At 33.3% G+C, this 18321-nt stretch overlaps 1 protein-coding gene across 11 annotated transcripts in view; it reads left to right on the forward strand.

The window, feature by feature from the left end:
- Positions 1-18321, forward strand: part of kto (mediator complex subunit kohtalo) — a 136835-nt gene that overhangs the window by 69143 nt on the left and 49371 nt on the right. For all 11 annotated transcript variants that reach the window (XM_069831619.1, XM_069831617.1, XM_069831618.1 and 8 more), the window contains 6 exons: positions 3784-3970; positions 4148-4243; positions 4869-5154; positions 7319-7518; positions 10865-11049; positions 13719-13845. In XM_069831619.1, coding sequence (XP_069687720.1) covers positions 3784-3970; positions 4148-4243; positions 4869-5154; positions 7319-7518; positions 10865-11049; positions 13719-13845 — 1081 coding nt within the window. The remainder of the gene's footprint in view (positions 1-3783; positions 3971-4147; positions 4244-4868; positions 5155-7318; positions 7519-10864; positions 11050-13718; positions 13846-18321) is intronic.

Raw genomic sequence — 18321 nt, forward strand, 5'->3', positions numbered from 1 at the left:
ATATTTGTTTAAATTATTCTTTTTTTCTTTCTTACCATGCTATTCTATATTTTCAGTTGTTGCTGTAACTAACTACTAGACGTATTTCATGTATGCTTGCTTTTTTCATAATGCAGTATCTTATTTTGATTGATACTATCTTACTATTATCCTTAGATTATGTTTACATTCAGTCACGTTACTAGATAATGGCTATTTTCGTGATGACAATCTTTAAAAACGAAAATTGATGTGTCATATATCATCTTGTTATCCTCGGTGTTCTTATGGTTACCATCTCTTGGTTCCGATGTTTACAGGTTTGACTACTACTATGACTAGGACTACTACTGCTGCTGCTGCTTACTACTAGTGCTACAACTACTACTACTACTACTTCACTGTTACTATCACTACTACTACTACTACTTCACTGTTACTATCACTACTACTACTACTACTACTACTGCTACTACTAACTACTACTACTACTACTTCTGCTGCTACTTCACTGCTACTACTACTACTTCACTGCTACTAACTACTACTACTACTACTAGTGCTACAACTACTACTACTATTACTACTACTACTACTACTACTTCACTGTTACTGTCACTACTACTACTACTACTACTACTACTTCACTGCTAACTACTACTACCACTACTTCACTGTTACTATCACTACTACTACTACTACTACTACTACTTCACTGCTACTAACTACTACTACTACTACTACTACTTACTACTAGTGCTACAACTACTACTACTACTACTACTACTACTACTACTACTACTTCACTGTTACTATCACTACTACTACTACTACTACTACTTACTACTAGTGCTACAACTACTACTACTTCACTGTTACTATCACTACTACTACTACTACTACTACTACTACTACTACTACTACAACTAATACTACTACTTCACTGCTATCATACTACTACTACTACTACTACTACTACATCACTGCTACTACTACTACTACTACTACTACTACTACTAACTAGTACCACTTACTACTAGTGCTGCTACTACTACTACTACTTCTAAGATAATACCTTGCCATATGCTAAGTTACAATTCATGACGAAAAAGATATTTGGGCTATCTGTTAAAATGGTGGAATGAGGCTGTGACAAGCTGTTAGGCCTAATACATGAAAGGAAGAATAAGAAGATACTAATCATGAACAGAATCCATCCTGTAGTTCAGAAGAGATCATTGTACACATACACATAGACTAAAAGCATATGTGAAACAGCTTCTTGAGTTTCAAGGATTCTGAAATCTCATATTTCCGTGTCAATCTTGGGGGAGGGGACGTTTTTTAGTATCATAATACTGGTACTGTCTCTTCATACTTTGTACAAAAGTGAAAATGGTAATCTAAACAGGTCTCGAACTCTGTAACGCAAAAATACTGAAAGTGCTGCAACCTGACCCAAGTAGGAGGAAGGAATTTGTATTAAATAAAAATGTGATGCCAATTTGGGAAATCTTTAGCATTTTATAATTTGACTTTCCTCTACTTTGCTTTACATGACTAAATTTCAATGAGTGATTCCAAGAGCATGTCGTGTCCTCTCCTTGCATAGCTCCCTATTGTTGTCATCCCTTGCGCTTCTGCTGCATTGTTGTTGGCCTCTTTGTCCTCGGGAATTGCCACAGCAGATGTATTGAAATGTTTTATTATGGTAAATGTGTTTCACTAGTGGTAGGATTTTGTACTACTGAAACAGTGAGAATTGATCTGTAACATTATCCAGACGACTAAGAGGATTGAAAATTAAGAAAAATTGAACATTTTTGTCCACAAAATAAATAAATAAGTTGTTTTATAAACTTCCATATAACTGATAGTAATTACTAACCTATAATATTTGATTATTTACAGAAAATAGGCCCAGAACTTAAAATTATTTTTCAAGATATATTTCAACTTACAATTATTAATGTCTTCATTGCATCATGAATTGCATGGTATGGATTACATGTGTACAGGCATGTGTATATATATTTTTTTAGATATTCTTAAATAGCTTCTGAATAATTCAAGCAAATAATGATTCTGCATTCTTCGCATATCTCAAGACAGGCTTACAACATTGGAATCTAAAAGTCCAACAGTATACATTCACTACATACAGTTTTTAAGAGTTCTGTTGTGAGTTATGTTGGGTCATATGAACGTGGCTCATGGCTGGATAATAATTGTTCAAACTGCATGTAAATCATCAGATCTGTTGGCGTATCAAATAGCACTATGACTTTTTAAGAGAAATAGGAGTATCCTGAGAAAATGTGCCTCAACATTTTAGCCATCTTCAAATTACATTTGGATTCATCATAATTTAAACTTAAATGTCTCAGGAATAGAAAATTCGTTTACTATTCTATCAACTGACATACTCGTTTCGAAGACTAGCATGGACATTGTTTACTTTTGTATTGTAAACATCTATAATTAAAAATTCAATATTCATTCTCTTCAGACTATTAGTGAATGTTCATAAAGACATGAGTGACAGGTTTATTATGGGTTTGTATTCTATGATTTTATAAATTCTCATCAGCCTAATTTTTAAAATACAAATTTCTTTTTAGATATCTAAAAGTTATGATGTGTAGAAAAGTATTGGGAAGTCGTAATGTTAATAATGCATATGTTTGTGACTGTGGAAATGTAAGATAATGTTCCAAGATACAAAGTTTGTTTTTAATGTTTATGTTCGTTTTTCTCACAAAATGTTGTATTTTCTCTTATGTTATTTTTATTTCGCAATCCCTAGTTTGAGAATTGCTGATCTGCATTTTATGATAGCACGAGAATAATTTCTTGAGACATATATTGCAGAGTACTTTCTAAAAAATAGCTTCAACTAAAGCTAGGTTGGAATTGTGCATACAGCATTACACTTCATAAAATGGGCTTGCTAATTTAAGTCTACTTCGTGCTTTGTGACGAAGTTCTGACTCTCAAACTCCTTAATTTTACACATAGTACTAATTTAGTTGCTTTATTAAGCTTTTAACAAACTTAATTAGCTCTTTTCAGCTTATTTAACGTGACATACTGTTTGGCTATGTAAATTAACATTTTTCTATTTATGAACTTCTAAATCTTTATAGTCACCATCCATATTTTTAACATGTCTTAATTTTGATTTACCTCAATGCGTTTTACTTGTGATTTTTTTTCTTGTCTAATTATTTTCTCTCTGGCGAATGTACATATAGAACATAAGATCAGTTACCTCACTTAATAATTGTACTGTACTATAGTTGCGACTATGTAATTAAATGGTTACACACATTTCAAATGTTGTTAATTACTTGTTTGTCTTTTATTTCAAGTTTTTTCCTGTCTGCCCCAGAGGAATTTATTCTATTCTTCTCCGGATTTAATGCACAACTTCATTGATTCATTGTACTTGTTCTCATATTTTTTATTGCTTTGTCTGTTTGATGCATGTGCAGTCTCAATCAGAATACTGACCTGGAGAAACATTTGTTCGCAAAGCATGAGGTTGGTGACATGAAAAGTTTCACCAGAAACCCTCTCACTTAGGAAAGAATTCTTTCGTGTCTGCAAATATATGATGCAAGACTCACCAGCTTTCCTTTTTTTCAGCATTTATTGCCTCTTAAAATCCTATTATCCTCATTCAGATTTTAACTAGCTCAAATTCCTTTTCTTTTTAACAAATTTACATTTTAAAATTCTCAGTAATTGAATATTTATCTTCACATAGCGGTTAAAATAGAGGACGAATTACATTGTTTACAGAACGCTGCCCCCATCTTCAACTGTGAATCCAAACTCGGCAGAAACTCTCATAAACCTCTCAGACTTCGCCCAACATGTGTTGCGACAGATTTGTAGTCAGGAGTGGGTCCTGGAGAGGTGTCTGCAGAACCCCGAGGAGCTGTGTCAGACTGGCCTGCTGCTGGACAGCATGCTGACACCAAAGCAGGTGAGAACAGAGCAGACATTTCAATTCTGTGAAGTTCTTGATTGTTATGTGGCTATCTCATGCTGGTTTTTTTCACTGTTCTTTTCTGCTGGCACTTCACCTTATACAAGAATTGCAAATCATAATGTTTTCAGTTTTCATTGTTTAGTCAGTAATAAAATTTGTATTTTGTTTCAGGCTCAGCGTCTCCTACACATGATTTGTTATCCAGAGACCACAGCTGCAACAGAGGAATCTATGGACCAGAGGCACATTATTGCTAGGATTCTAGAGGTTAGAATAGTAATATGGTATATTGGATATTTTACTGTATGAATGATATGGTAGTATTTATTTTCTTTTTAAGCCTCCTTCCTTTCTTTTCTTATGTTTGGAGGCAGGCCCATGCAATTTTCTTTATGACTCTGGTACGTGAGATATCAAGTCTCTATTCAATGCCCCCCCCCCCCCTCCATCTGTATCTTAGGTCCTTCATGAAGTAGCTCTTGAATTTCCCTGATTCTTTGAGTTTGAAAAAATGTAAATCTTGTATCAATTTAATACCTTCATTTTAAGATTGTCATTACTTTCATATTAGTGTACCTTTATTAATTAATTAATTTACTTATGTAATTTATTTATTTCGTACGTTGTTCATTTGTGTGTATATTTACTTTCTCATTTATTTATAATTTTAATTGTATTCTTTCATTTTGTTTATTCGTTAATTCGTTTATCTATTTATTATTTTGATATGTAATATTTTTAATTATTTATATATTTATTTTTTATATTTCTGTTGTGTTTTCGTATTTTAAGGTCATAAATTTATATAATATTCATGTATCTATTACCTAATTTATTGGTATCTTTATTCATACCTAATTTTATAGTTAGTATGCTTGCTTGTTTTGCTCAGAACTTGGACCAGTGGACTCTGCGCATGTCATGGCTGGACCTGCAGCTCATGTTTACGCAGTTTTCTCCTGGCTCCACCGAATTGAATCAGTGGCTGGACACTGTTGCCAAGGCTGCCATCGATGTGTTTCAACTTACAAGTGGTGGGGGCAGCAGCAGCAGTGTGGATGGTAAGGAAGAGAGGCGGAATATTCTGAGGCCCAGCAAGCCTGGGTCCATATGGCTCGTGGCTCCACTGGTATCCAAACTGCCAAGTGCCGTGCAAGGAAGAGTTCTCAAAGTAGCAGGTAACAAACTGTCACATGTGATAAATTATACATTGTCAGCTTGGTGGACAAATTTAAGATAATAGCTAGTTTTTTCTAGTGTAAGAAAATTTACTTGGACTAGTGTTTTACAATGAAATATTTTAACAATTTTAACTGAAAGTCATTGGCCACCTGTGCTCAGTGGTAACCTCAATAAAGAGTCATTTTGTTACTGATTTAATTGCCCATAAAGTTCGTGTACTTTCCCCTTTATTTCAATGTCCCTTCCACATTCAGTAAGTGACTAGGCAACTTTTATACGTTCACTTATAAATAAAACAGCCAGTAACACATAAAAAACCCACTGCTTCAATTTACAGGATCTGTAAAAATTCTTTCCAAAAATGTCATTTTTTTTTAATAGGGGACAATTGATATCACAGGACATGGGACATTTTACTTAAATAAGGAACTGTCCCTTAAATCTGGGATGCTTGACAACCCTGATATGTGCGCCCGCGCACACACACACACACACACACACACACTTACACTTACGCATGCTCTCACTCTCTCTCTGACTGGGAGATAATATACTCAGATAAGATTAGGAGCAGACGTTTTTAAAATTGGGGCCTGTTTCACAAATGTATGGTGTTGTACATTACAAGTAACTTCTCTAGCAAGTAGTAAAAATACTAGAGTTTCTGTTCCACAAAAGACTTTTCTACAGTACCAATCCATATTTACAAATTACCAGTGAAGTTTCATGATTGTGTTCCACAAAAGTACTAGTATTTATAACTTACTAGTGAATTGTCGATTATTCTCTACCAATATAAGGAGACTAATACATACATACATACATACATACATACATACATACATACATACATACATACATACATACATACATAATGGGATTTAAATATATTTATTTAATAATATTAGGATATATTTTGATAAATCTGTGCTATAGAATATCTTTTTTTGCTTCTAATTCCTTCAAAAGAAACAAATTGTGTCAGTTCCCTCTGACACCATTTCAATAATTTTGCAGTGTTGGTAATTTCGTAATAATTAAGTTTGGGAGTGAAGATCGTTATTAGTGGCATCTGTTGGTTAATATGGGAAACTATTAAGGAGGATTTTGCAGGATCGCGGAAGAACATGATGATAATAATAAAGAAGTAAATTTTTCATTATTAAAGACGTAAACTAAAATGAATAACATTGCAGGGTTACGAAATTCATAGAATCTATGAATTTGCTATATAATCTATTTTGAAATACATTACAATTAAAGAGACAAACATAACCTAATTTGATGAATGAAATACGAAGATAACCAGCAGTTTTATGTTATGACATAGTATGTTTATTGATATGACGTCACTAGTAGTGATTCATTAGTAATGTACAACACACTTTAATTCTTTCGTGGAACAGAAAGATACAACTCCATACTTTACAACTTTCGTCAGTACCGGTACAACACCATATCCTTGTGGAATGGCTCCAGGTTGGACATTGAAGAAGAATGAAGTGTGTGAAATGGGCAGACAGAATAAGAAACGAAGCTATGCTAGAAAGAGTGGATGAAGAAAGAATCATACTGAAGCTGATCAGGAAGAAAAAAAGGAATTGGCTGGGTCACTGGCTAAGAAAAAACTGCCTACTGAAGGATGCACTGGAAGGAATGGTGAATGGAAGAAAAGTTCGGGGCAGAAGAAGATATCAGATGATAGACGACATTAAGATATATGAATCATATGTGAAGGAAGACAAAAATGTAGAAAAATTGGAGATTGTTGGGTTTGCAGTGAAAGACCTGTCCTTGGGCAGAACACTATGAATGAATGAAAGACCCTGGTTCCATCATCCACACTCCATGCAGAACCTTTAAAACCCTGTGTAAGTTGGTGTCTTAGTATTGAGGTTATATAATGCACCATATAGGTCTGAGTGTAGGAATTTTTAAACATTCTTTGAATTACCTCATTGAATCTAATTTACTGAGCTACTAGTTTATTAGTTGAACTACATTAAGATCTAATCATAGCTAGCAGAGACGAAGTGCCTGTCAGGCAGTCTTCTCCGAACACTTTGATTCCTCCATTGTTCCCATATTGTTATTGCTATAAAGTTTTAGTACAGTAGTTTCTTTACTTTGGTGTTAAACAAAGAACTGTATAATTTGAAGGACAAGTTCTGGAGAGTGGAAATTGGTCATCAAAGAATCGAGACAAGGAGCGCAATGTGCAGCGAAGTTCTTCACTTCTGAGTCATCAGCCCTTCTTATCACTGGTGCTGACTTGCCTGAAAGGTCAGGATGATCAGCGTGAAGGCTTGCTGACGTCCTTACATTCTCAGCTTACCCAGTTTCTCATGCTTTCCAAGGATGTAAGTATGTGTTTGATCTGTTTTTGTTTTATGTGAGAATTATATACACAAAATTTAAGACAATGCTGATTATGATGCATAGAATATAATGCAACTAGAGAACACTTCGTCAACAAATCAATTATGACTGTCTGCTTAACGTCAAAACTTAATTGAATAGCACAGGTGTATTAAATTTGATTATGCTGGTTTTATCAACATTAAGTACTACTTGATTTTCATTAATTGAATAGCACAGGTGTATTAAATTTGATTATGCTGGTTTTATCAACATTAAGTACTACTTGATTTTCATTAAATAATCATTAACATTGTTTATAAAGTGATCATATTGTTTTAGATAATCACTTGTCTTATATTCATAAGCAATATTGCAGTCAAAATATTCAAAATTTGTAACTTGTTCTAAAATGTAATGGTATCTTTAAGAATTTTCGATAGAGTCTACTGCTTTGGAGTAGTGATCAATGTGTCTGATTGCAAAACTAGTGGACCAAGATCGAATCCTGGTTGGAACAAGTTGTTTGGTTGAAGTTTCTTCATCTATCTCGCCTACTTTTATAACATATGTCATCTTATCATACATGGCTAACAGAATCCGATGTACTGGATGCCCCAAACTCAGAACAGGATTCTTCGTCATAATCGCCAAAAAGTAGGCAATGTCGCTAATGGCTACACATCGTTATGTGTGGCATTAGATTTAAAAAAATCGATAGAACCTAATTTGTTCGGAGCAAAAGCAAAAAAATTTAGTTTTACTTGTTGAAATTTTAAAATAACGTATCTCGTACATTTTGTTTTAACTGAAGTATCAGTAACTCTAATATGCTTCTGCATTTGCTGTGTTATGTAATAGGACATAATCATCGGAAGGGGGGGGGGGAGGAAAAAAAAGCAGGTAAATTATTATTATTATTTTTTTTTAATTACTTGATGTTACTAAAATCTTTCTATCAAATTATTGTACGTATGAAATATGGAAGGCAGAAGTTTGTCTTCATTTTTTGAGCTATTACTGATGGTCGAGTTGTTACCATTGGGTCTGAGGTTCGGAGATACATACCTAACCAAGGGCAATGGGTTTAGAAGGGAAATGAAGTCCTTTGCATGACTTCCTCTGAGAGGGAAGTTAAACTGTGGATCTTGTCCGTAAATTCATGACACATAATAAACATTGTCTTTGAGAAAGGGCTCTTGGCAAAATTTGTCGACCATTTCTAGTCCATGTTGAATTTCAGTGCTGAATGACTTCTGCACTTGAGAATATTGTTAAATAAAATACTACTAGTACTCTTAGTTCTTTGAATACTGTGGTTCCAATAAGGAACAATTTATCTTGTGATATCAGTGGAATGATGCATAATCATTATGAAATCCCAATTTGAAAACAGAAACTTTGTCATTTCGTGGGAAAAATCTGTGAAATCATAAGTACTGAGTGATTGATTTGTTGTTTAAAAACAAAAACTTCAACAGTAATATTTCTATGCCATTGGAAAAATCTGTGAAATCTTAAGTACTGAGTGATTTGTTATTTAAGATATAAAACTTCAAGAGTAATATTTCTATACCACTTTGGAAAAAGCAGTAAAATCGTAAGTACTGAGTGATTTGTTAACCACTTTGGAAAAAGCAGTAAAATCGTAAGTACTGAGTGATTTGTTATTTAAAATAAAACTTCAAGAGTAATATTTCTATACCACTTCAAAAAAAGCAGTAAAATCGCAAGTACTGAGTGATTTGTTATTTAAAATAAAAACTTCAAGAGTAATATTTCTATATCACTTCGGAAAAAGCAGTAAAATCGTAAGTACTGAGTATCATTATTGATCAGAATTTAAAATGGCCTCATCACATTACTTATCTTTGCAAGAGGCTTCGTAAAACAATTTATAAATTCGTTAATCTTCGATGCTACTTACCCATTAGAGTTCTACGAAATGTTTATTTGGCCATTATTCAGTCTATCATTCAATATGGTATAATTGTTTGAGGTGGAAGTACAAAAATTAATCTTAGTCCGTTAAATTTACTACAAAAACGAATAATTAAAATTTGTTTGAAGAAACGTTTCGATTATCCAACTAAATTAATTTATTCTGAATTTAATGTATTTAATATTGAACAAATTTATAAGTATACGCTGTTAAAATTTTATCATAAAAATCGTAATAAGTTTATATTATAGACACATAATTATGACACAAGACGAAATATTAATTCAACATTAGTATAACCTAAATGTCTCACATCTGCTGGTCTAAAGCATAGTATTAATTTTGGCCCTCGGTTGTACAATGCTTTAGCTAAATTACACCCAGAACTTCTAACATGTAACCCACTAACATATAACAAGAAAATTAGAAACGTGTTAATATCTTCAATTTGATTAAATAAATTTATAGCCTGTGTGTATGAATTAATCAACCTATATTATATTTGTATTCTATAATTTTGAAATATATATATATATAAATATATATATATATATATATATATATATATATATATATATATATATATATATATAAATTGTCCTACTTTTCACGTGCGATATTATTCTTCTCTAGTGTTAATATTATATTATATAATTCCATTGCTGCTGTAATTTAAATTTTAGTTCCTATTTTATTAATGTTTTTTATATATTTCTCTTATATTAATATTGTATTATATAATTTCTGTAACTGTAATTTTAATTTTATTTCCTATTTTATTTTATTTTATATTCTCTTATAGGCCTATTAATAGTATATCTGAACTGCGACCGAACACGAGCGCTGCTCATTCGGTCTCAAATTTTGTTAATACTACTGTATCTCCTTTTTATATTGATTGTATTACTTTATTTCTATTTCTCTTGTTTGTAATTATATTCTTTATTCTGTATATTTAAATTTAAATAAATAAATAAATAAATTTGTTATTTAAAATAAAACTTCAAGAGTAATATTTCTATACCACTTCGGAAAAAGCAGTAAAATCGTAAGTACTGAGTGATTTGTTGTTTAAATAAAAACTTCAAGACTAATATTTCTATGCCACTTCGGAAAAAGCAGTAAAATCGTAAGTACCGAGTGATTTGTTATTTGAAATAAAAACTTCAAGAGTAAAATTTCTATGCCACTTCGGAAAAGGCAGTAAAATCGTAAGTATCGAATGATTTGTTATTTAAAAACAGAAACTTCAACAGTTGCAGTACTGAGTGATTTTTTTGTCAGTTCTTTGGAAAAAATCATTGAAGTCGTAAGTACTGAGTGATTTATCATTGTTTCTTTTTCTGTCATAATAGGCGTATGAGGAATGGTTGTTGTTGAATTCCTCATTTTATGACTGTAAACAGGAAAGGCTGTCAAATTATGAAGATCCCAAAGGCCGAGCCCTGATGCAGGATGCCCTTCAGCTGCGGTTCAGTCTGGTGGGAGGAATGTTTGACACAATCCAGCGCAACACCACCGTCACCACAGACTGGGCCATCCTTCTCGTGCAGCTAATCAGCTATGCAGTTATTGATCTCAACAGCAATTCGTAAGTCTTACCAAATAAGATTATATATGAGTACTTATAAATAGACTACAATTTAAGTAATTAGTATCAAAATCAATTCTTTTTTATGGCAGTAAAAGTTTGATATTGAGTAAAAGAGATGATCAAACCTAACTTTTTGGCTCTCTTTCTATCATCATGTAAATGAAAAACATGTTCAAAATATTCCTTTTTTTCACCCTCTGTAACTTTCATATATAGTTTCTTCATAAAATTAAAAATAGGAAAGCTACAAGCAGTGTTCCATACTCTTTACTCAGCTCATATTATAATGTACTCAATCTCCTTCATGTATCCAGCTGTTACTGACAACATAAGTATTATGATGTAAGTTCTTAACCAATTTCTAGTAATGAAATGAGCGGTTAATTCACTTCATAAAGTAACTTGTAACTGACTCAGCAATATTCTCTTTCTTCTTTTAGGCCAGTTTGTGTCTCTCATGCAGGTCCATGGTTTCCTACGGTTATTTCTAAAATTCGGACGCTTTTTCAATTTCTTTCAATTTCCATTTGTTAACTTTTTTCATATCTATTAATGAAATTGTGCCAATTATAATCTCTCTCTCTTGTCTACTCTTGTTCAGTAAAGCTACTCTATGGTTTGCCATCATTCCTTAAGATATTTAAATAAATGACAGTTGACAAGCTTGCCAAAATTTTTTGAGAAATAATAAATACAGTATTCTCGTCTTTGTTATTTGTCTGTTTCTTAAACTGATTAGTTGAACTGGTAACAGTGTTTAAGAAACCGAAAAGTGGACAAGCAAAACAGAGACAAGTTAGGGCTACAAGTTAGAGAGTTTTTGTTATCTCTTAAAATATTTTATATTCTTATCAAATGACTCATTTGTTGACAGGTTTGAAAGAATAATGATACGCTGTTAGCTAACTCTACTGTAGAAGATTGAATAATAAATACCTTACTTATTTTCACCAGTTGTTACAAAAGAAAAAAAAGAAAAAGAAAAATTAGGAAGAAATTACAGACATAATAATGAAATAATAGACCTATATTAGGTGCATAATGGGCCTAAATGAAGAAAGAGGACAATTGTTATTTTCATTATTAATAAATTATTAACTTTATTATAAAGTAACACACAAAAAACATTAACATTAGCTGTAAACTAAACTTTCTTTAAAAGTTAGCAATTGCATTTAGATAATGATTTATAGGTTAAGAAACTGCTTTTTTAGTTGTACCTATTAAATGTTAATGTTACCTTAAAAGAATGGAAAGGGAAAGGCTGCCAGAGAGAATATTAAGTTTAAAAGTGAAAAGAAGACGACCAATGGGAAGACCATGAGAAATATGGATAGATCAAATTGAGAAGAACTTGGAAGAATGGGGATGTAAGTGGGATGAAATAAATAGGGTAAAAAGCTTGGGAGGACAGAGATGAATGGAGGCATATTTAGAATCGACCTTCCGAAAGGAAGACACGATAAGAGGATGTTGATGATGAAATGTTAACAACAAAGTGTGCTGAATAAAGGCCAGTAGCTTTGTGCTGCTACTGATAGTATTTGATATTTGTGTTTTTAAATGGGAGATTAACGTGAACATAATTAAAATCGTATACATTTTCCATATCACAATAACAGTTTCTTGCTGTATATTCTCTCCATTTCTGCTTTTATGTTACCATTTCTAGACTGCTATATTTTCCATCACCACTCCAAAGATGTAAAATTGAAGAATGAAAACAGATTTGAACATACTTCTTGTACATGAAAAATAAGTTAAAGTTGACAAGCAGATTTTTGTGAGAAACAAAACACTAGTCAAACATGAAAAAGTCAAACTCATTTGCCACTTGTCATTTGTCATGTGTTTGTGAAACAAAAACTGTGTGTAGGTACATGATCTAACATCTGTGAAGACTAAGTGAGGCTTAACTACGAAATCTTCAATTTGAGATAACGGCATTGTGCAGAATGATGTATAAATGTTTCTAGAAGGCGCTGTGTTTGTTGGAAGGAAATAATATTTTGTTAGGAGAGTTGTTGTTATACTGGAAACGAAAAAACAGTGTAACAAATGGTAAGTTCTTATTCCAGGGAATGTCTCAATTATGATTGATGATAAGTCAAAATTCAAGTTAGCTTGTCTTTGTCCCACTTTACAGATGCCCACACCTAAGAAATAGAATTTAGCCTGGCAGACTAGCAAATCTCCAGAAAGATTTTAATTTACTATACATAAAGATATCAAAAAACTATAAATAAGATATTCGGCATATTCCCTTGGGAAATTAAATTCCTCCTGCTGCAATTCAGTAACTTCCCCTTAATTCACTTTTGTCAATATAATTCATAAAGAAAGTGTTATCTAACTAGCGTACAAAGTACATCCTCATGACTACACACTGTATGTGAAGGACTCGCCATTACAGGACTTCCCTTAAACAACAGTTCTGCTTTCTCAAGTGCATGTTTCTTTTCAGTTACTCTGGGATACATTAGTTAAAGTAATCATATCTTAACTGTTATAGGTTATCATTATCTTGTTATTTTTCAATGTAGAATAAAGCTAGACAATCTGTGCACTCTAGACAATTTTTAATGGTGGATAGTAGGTTTCAGCCACAAAGCATAAAGAAGCAATGAGGAAAAATTATATAATTTATTATTTCGTTTATGTTTCAGAGAGCTGTTTACAACAGTAATAGATATGTTGGCAACACTTATCCATTCAACACTTGTGTCCGATTCACAGTCTGAAAAAGAAGAGAATCGAAAGCATTACCAGAATCTCATGAAGAAACTAAAGAAAGTGAGTTACTGTATTGTGCAAATACACTTCATCTTACCATAACGTATATTATCTTTTCTCTGAAATTTGAAAAGGATATTCTTATTTTTGATTTGCAATACTGACACATTTATTAATCTAGTAAAAATATACTGTAATATGTACAAAACTCACTTTATGGGAGTAGTTCTCAGTGAGTAGAGTGGTGAGCTTGCTTGCCTCCAAATCCAGCTAAGAGTGATGGATGTTTAGACAGAAAAAATTTCTAAGTGCAGCTTCTTAGGATGAGGAGGTAAATTCTTTGGGCTAGTATAGCAGATTTACTACATATAAAAAATTATGACTAAAGAGAAGTACAGACAAAATTCTATATTCAGACCATATTACTCTGTTTTAATTCTTAGCAATAGACGTCACTACAATAATTCTTGTGGAGGCATCTAGTAGAAAAAAATTAGTACATGTCAATTCAAAATCTCACTGATCTACTCCAGGGATGTCGAACTGAGGCTTTTTCATGCTTGATATGAGCAAATGCTGAGTAACTTTCGGTGCTGGACCCCGGACTCATTTCACCGGCATTATCACCTTCATCTCATTCAGATGCTAAATAACCTAAGATGTTGATAAAGCGTCGTAAAATAACCTACTAAAATAAAAAAAAATTTTTCATGCTTGAGGCTATGACAGATTTGAGGCTCTCCTGGGAGCTTCGTAGTGAAAGGTGAGGTGTCTTTGGTTCTTGTAGTGAATAGAGTGCGGGCCATGTAAATGCGAGATATTGACGAGATTTGCGGACTTGAGAGAAGAATTGAAATAGTTTTAAAGGAGAAAAAATTCGACGTACCTGAATTGGAAGATGACGTTTGGTGGCAAGATCTTGGATTCCTGTCTGACATGTCTACCAAATTAAATTACCTTATCGTAAATCTTCAGGGAAATGTTTCACTGGTACCACATTTACGTGACAGAATCAAAGCATTTAGTCTTAAACTGTCCTTGTACTGTATGCAGCTAAGTGCAAATAATTTAGACTTTAGAGAATTTCCGACACTTTAATTATTTTGTTCATCTTTGGATCCAGTCAGAAAGGAAAATTTTATTAGTCATTTGCACAGCCTGTGTGAGAAATTTAAGCAACGTTTTTCAGACTTTGATTGAATGACAAAGAAGTTTTTACTATTCACTTCCTCTTGTATAACAGATCCATTGTCCCAGGATTAGGCCCGTAACACACTTGAAGAGTTTTGCTAGCGAGAAATGTGTTGCGAGAAAATTCAGAGATTGATAACATGGATTCAAATGGACGTCCACACAATGGAAGAGATTCTCGTTCGAGGCAAAAACCTCGCGCGAGTTTCTGGCTGAAATCGGTAGCTCAGCAAATTTTCTTAGCAAATTTTCTTGACACATTTATTAAAGATGTTTGACATTTATACTTTTATGACGATTGAATGTAGACAAATTTATCCTAGGTGGCGATGAATTGTATTGTTTTTATTTGAAAATGAAGAAAGATGGCTGATAATTGCAGTCAGAAACTTATCGAACTTGTACGATGTCACTCGTAGGCCTATTTATATGATAGCCTACACGGGATGAAAACTATAAAAACACTAAACTTAAAGAAGAAATCTGGAGACAAATACCTATCAGATTATCTGAAAATAAATAGGGCTATATTTTATTTTGGTGAGATTTAATAGTATTAATTAAACATTTGAAATTATGTATCTATATGTCTTAACAGTTTACTTAATTTTAATCAGAATATAGCAAAGAATTCTCTATCATATCATGAATGGCAAAAAAAAAAAAAAAAAAAAAAAAAAAACTGTAGTCCATTGAACCTGAAATAACGCCTAAACGTATCATCATTCAAATTGAAACCAGTGTCCAAAACTCGTCCATATTTTCGTAAGATACAATGTGATTTTTAGATATTTCTAGCTTTAATTTTAGGCCTACTTCTTCTTTTCATTAACAAAATATGTTCATGTAACTTCATTCCTCATCATCTGAATATTCAGATTCAACAAAGCTTTTGTACGTAATTTGTAAAGTACGACAATATACTTACAGGTTATATATTTAAGTACGACAATATACGTAAATACATAACCTATAATATTTCCCCCAACGAATCATTACTATAATCAGAAAAAATGCTTTCTGCATGAAGGCAGTGCATAGATGAATATAGCGAGGTGTAATCTGTGATAGCGAGAACTCGCCAAGTGTGTGGAGGAAGGCTCTTCGCCTCTTTCTAGCAACACATTTCTCGCTAGCGAAAACTCTTCAAGTGTGTTACAGGCCTTATTCAGAAGATTTTGCTTCTGAACTTATCGAACTACAGTGAGACTCTGCATTGGAAGATAAGGAAGTGACATCTACAATTGATGAATTTTGGAAAGCTGCTGCAAGAACACGTCTATTTCCTACATTAGGTGCTTTTGTTGCAAATATGTTTTCATTGTTCGCGACGACTTTCGTTTGTGAAGCTGCATTTTCATTAATGAAATTAACAAAGTCACATATTCGTAGCAGAATGACTGGTGAACATTTGTCTAATTATCTTCGGTTAATGATGGCTAAGAAAATTAATGCATACATTCATAAACTTGCAAAGAGAATATGTTGTCAGCTTTCTACGAAAGCAGTTTGTTCCTCCAAAATGTAAGATGTAAATAAATCTATTTGACGCAAAGAAGTAAGTTTATTATTCCAATAAACATTTTTCTCTTTAACGGAAAACACTCATTGCATTTCTCTCATATAAATTCATACCTGAACAAGAAGAGTGCTTGTTCATACAGAGCTGACTGACTAGTCTTTCAATATCGCACTGTCGCAGACTTCCCCTACCCTCGTGCTGATGAGAACTATTTGGTCAAAGCGGCTACATCCTTGACAGCAACAACAACACTATAGTACAGAGCAAAGATATTGGCGGGTCGTACATAGCACATTTTTGCACGTACCACCCCCTCTCTTCTGACCTGTCCATTGGGATGACTGACTGGCAGTGTGTCAATGCGTTCGGGTGTAGTTGCTTGCAAGCCAATCGTTGTGTATTGAGAGAGTAGTCATCGTAGCTGTTGTCTGTTCACTCTGTACATATTCAAACAGTAATTTTCAATTCTAACAGCGGAATTGCTTCTGTGCCTAGTTGAGCGACATGTTTAGAAAGGGAGCGGATACGTGGAGCCAAGTGAAAGGAGTTATTTATTAGTGTTTACGAATACTTAAAAAAAACTTTAATTATTACAACAAATTAAAATGTTCGTAATATGATTGAAATTCTGGTTATTAAGAGAATGAGGAAAACAGGAATTAGGTCACTATAAGTTTAAATGAAATATTTTAAGATCTGATAGTATATTGGCAGTATACTCATTGCAGTGAAGTAAAAACCATTGTGTTATTATTATTAAATTTGCACTGATGGATTTCATTTAATACAGTATTACTAGCCATTGTTAAGTCAATTATATTATATAAAATAAAACCTTGGTACCGACACAATACTATTTACAAATTATTTACATCGTCAACATTAGTGATTTTACTCACGGGACTGGCTTCATCTTTTCTTGCAACCCTTGTCTTGTTCAAAAGGTCTCTGGTCACTGCTGTCAGTTGGTCAAATGCTGTGATTCTTCCTGCCGGAAGGTCCCTGTTGACTTTCTTTGTCGCAATCCCAGGACCGCTGCCATCATTTTTGGCCTCATTATTGAACAGCTGGAGCCATTCATCACGACTTCTCCTCTTTGTGAAGTGGATGACAATGGGACGCGTCTTCCCTGGCCTGGATGGTATGCCATGTGCTACGCTTACATCATGTTGCACCAATTCACTACCGCCTATGAATTCCTCCGATATTTGGTCAATGACTTCATAAGTTGATTGTTAATCGATCTCCGGAACTCCAAATAGCATTATATTGTCTCTGCGTGTGTACTGCTGCAGATCACTCACTTCCTGTTTGAGATGGTCATTTTCTTGCACTAGCCTCTTCATCTCCTCCTGCGTGGAGTTGAGTCCATGTCTTGTGTGCGCCAATTCCTCTCTAAGACTGTCGAACTTGGAAGATATGAATTCAACTGATTTTCTTAGTTCATTCACCTCAAAATACGAATGCTATTCGATATCAGTATAGTAGTTATAAAATCATGTCGCATATTGTATACCAGTAGTTGGTATTATAACAAATGAAGTGTTCACATGTGCTGTTGTTTAATGAAATAATTATAATGCTGCGCACAGAAATTACATTAAATACTGACACACAGACAGTGTTTATATATAAACACTATTTCGATGTTAACAGACTTTAGGTTACGTAGCGAGGAGTGAAAGATGTTTCGGAAGCGACCCTTTGAAGAACGTTTACAGCTAAAGTAGGGGTGGAACGTGGGTTGGGTTAGTATGAAGGGGTATACCTCCATCCGCCAATATTCCTGCTCCCTACTATAGCGGCTCTGCTGAGAGCCTCAG

The sequence above is a fragment of the Periplaneta americana genome, chromosome 7, assembly GCF_040183065.1.
Source record: "Periplaneta americana isolate PAMFEO1 chromosome 7, P.americana_PAMFEO1_priV1, whole genome shotgun sequence".
Classification (NCBI taxonomy): Eukaryota; Metazoa; Arthropoda; class Insecta; order Blattodea; family Blattidae; genus Periplaneta; species Periplaneta americana.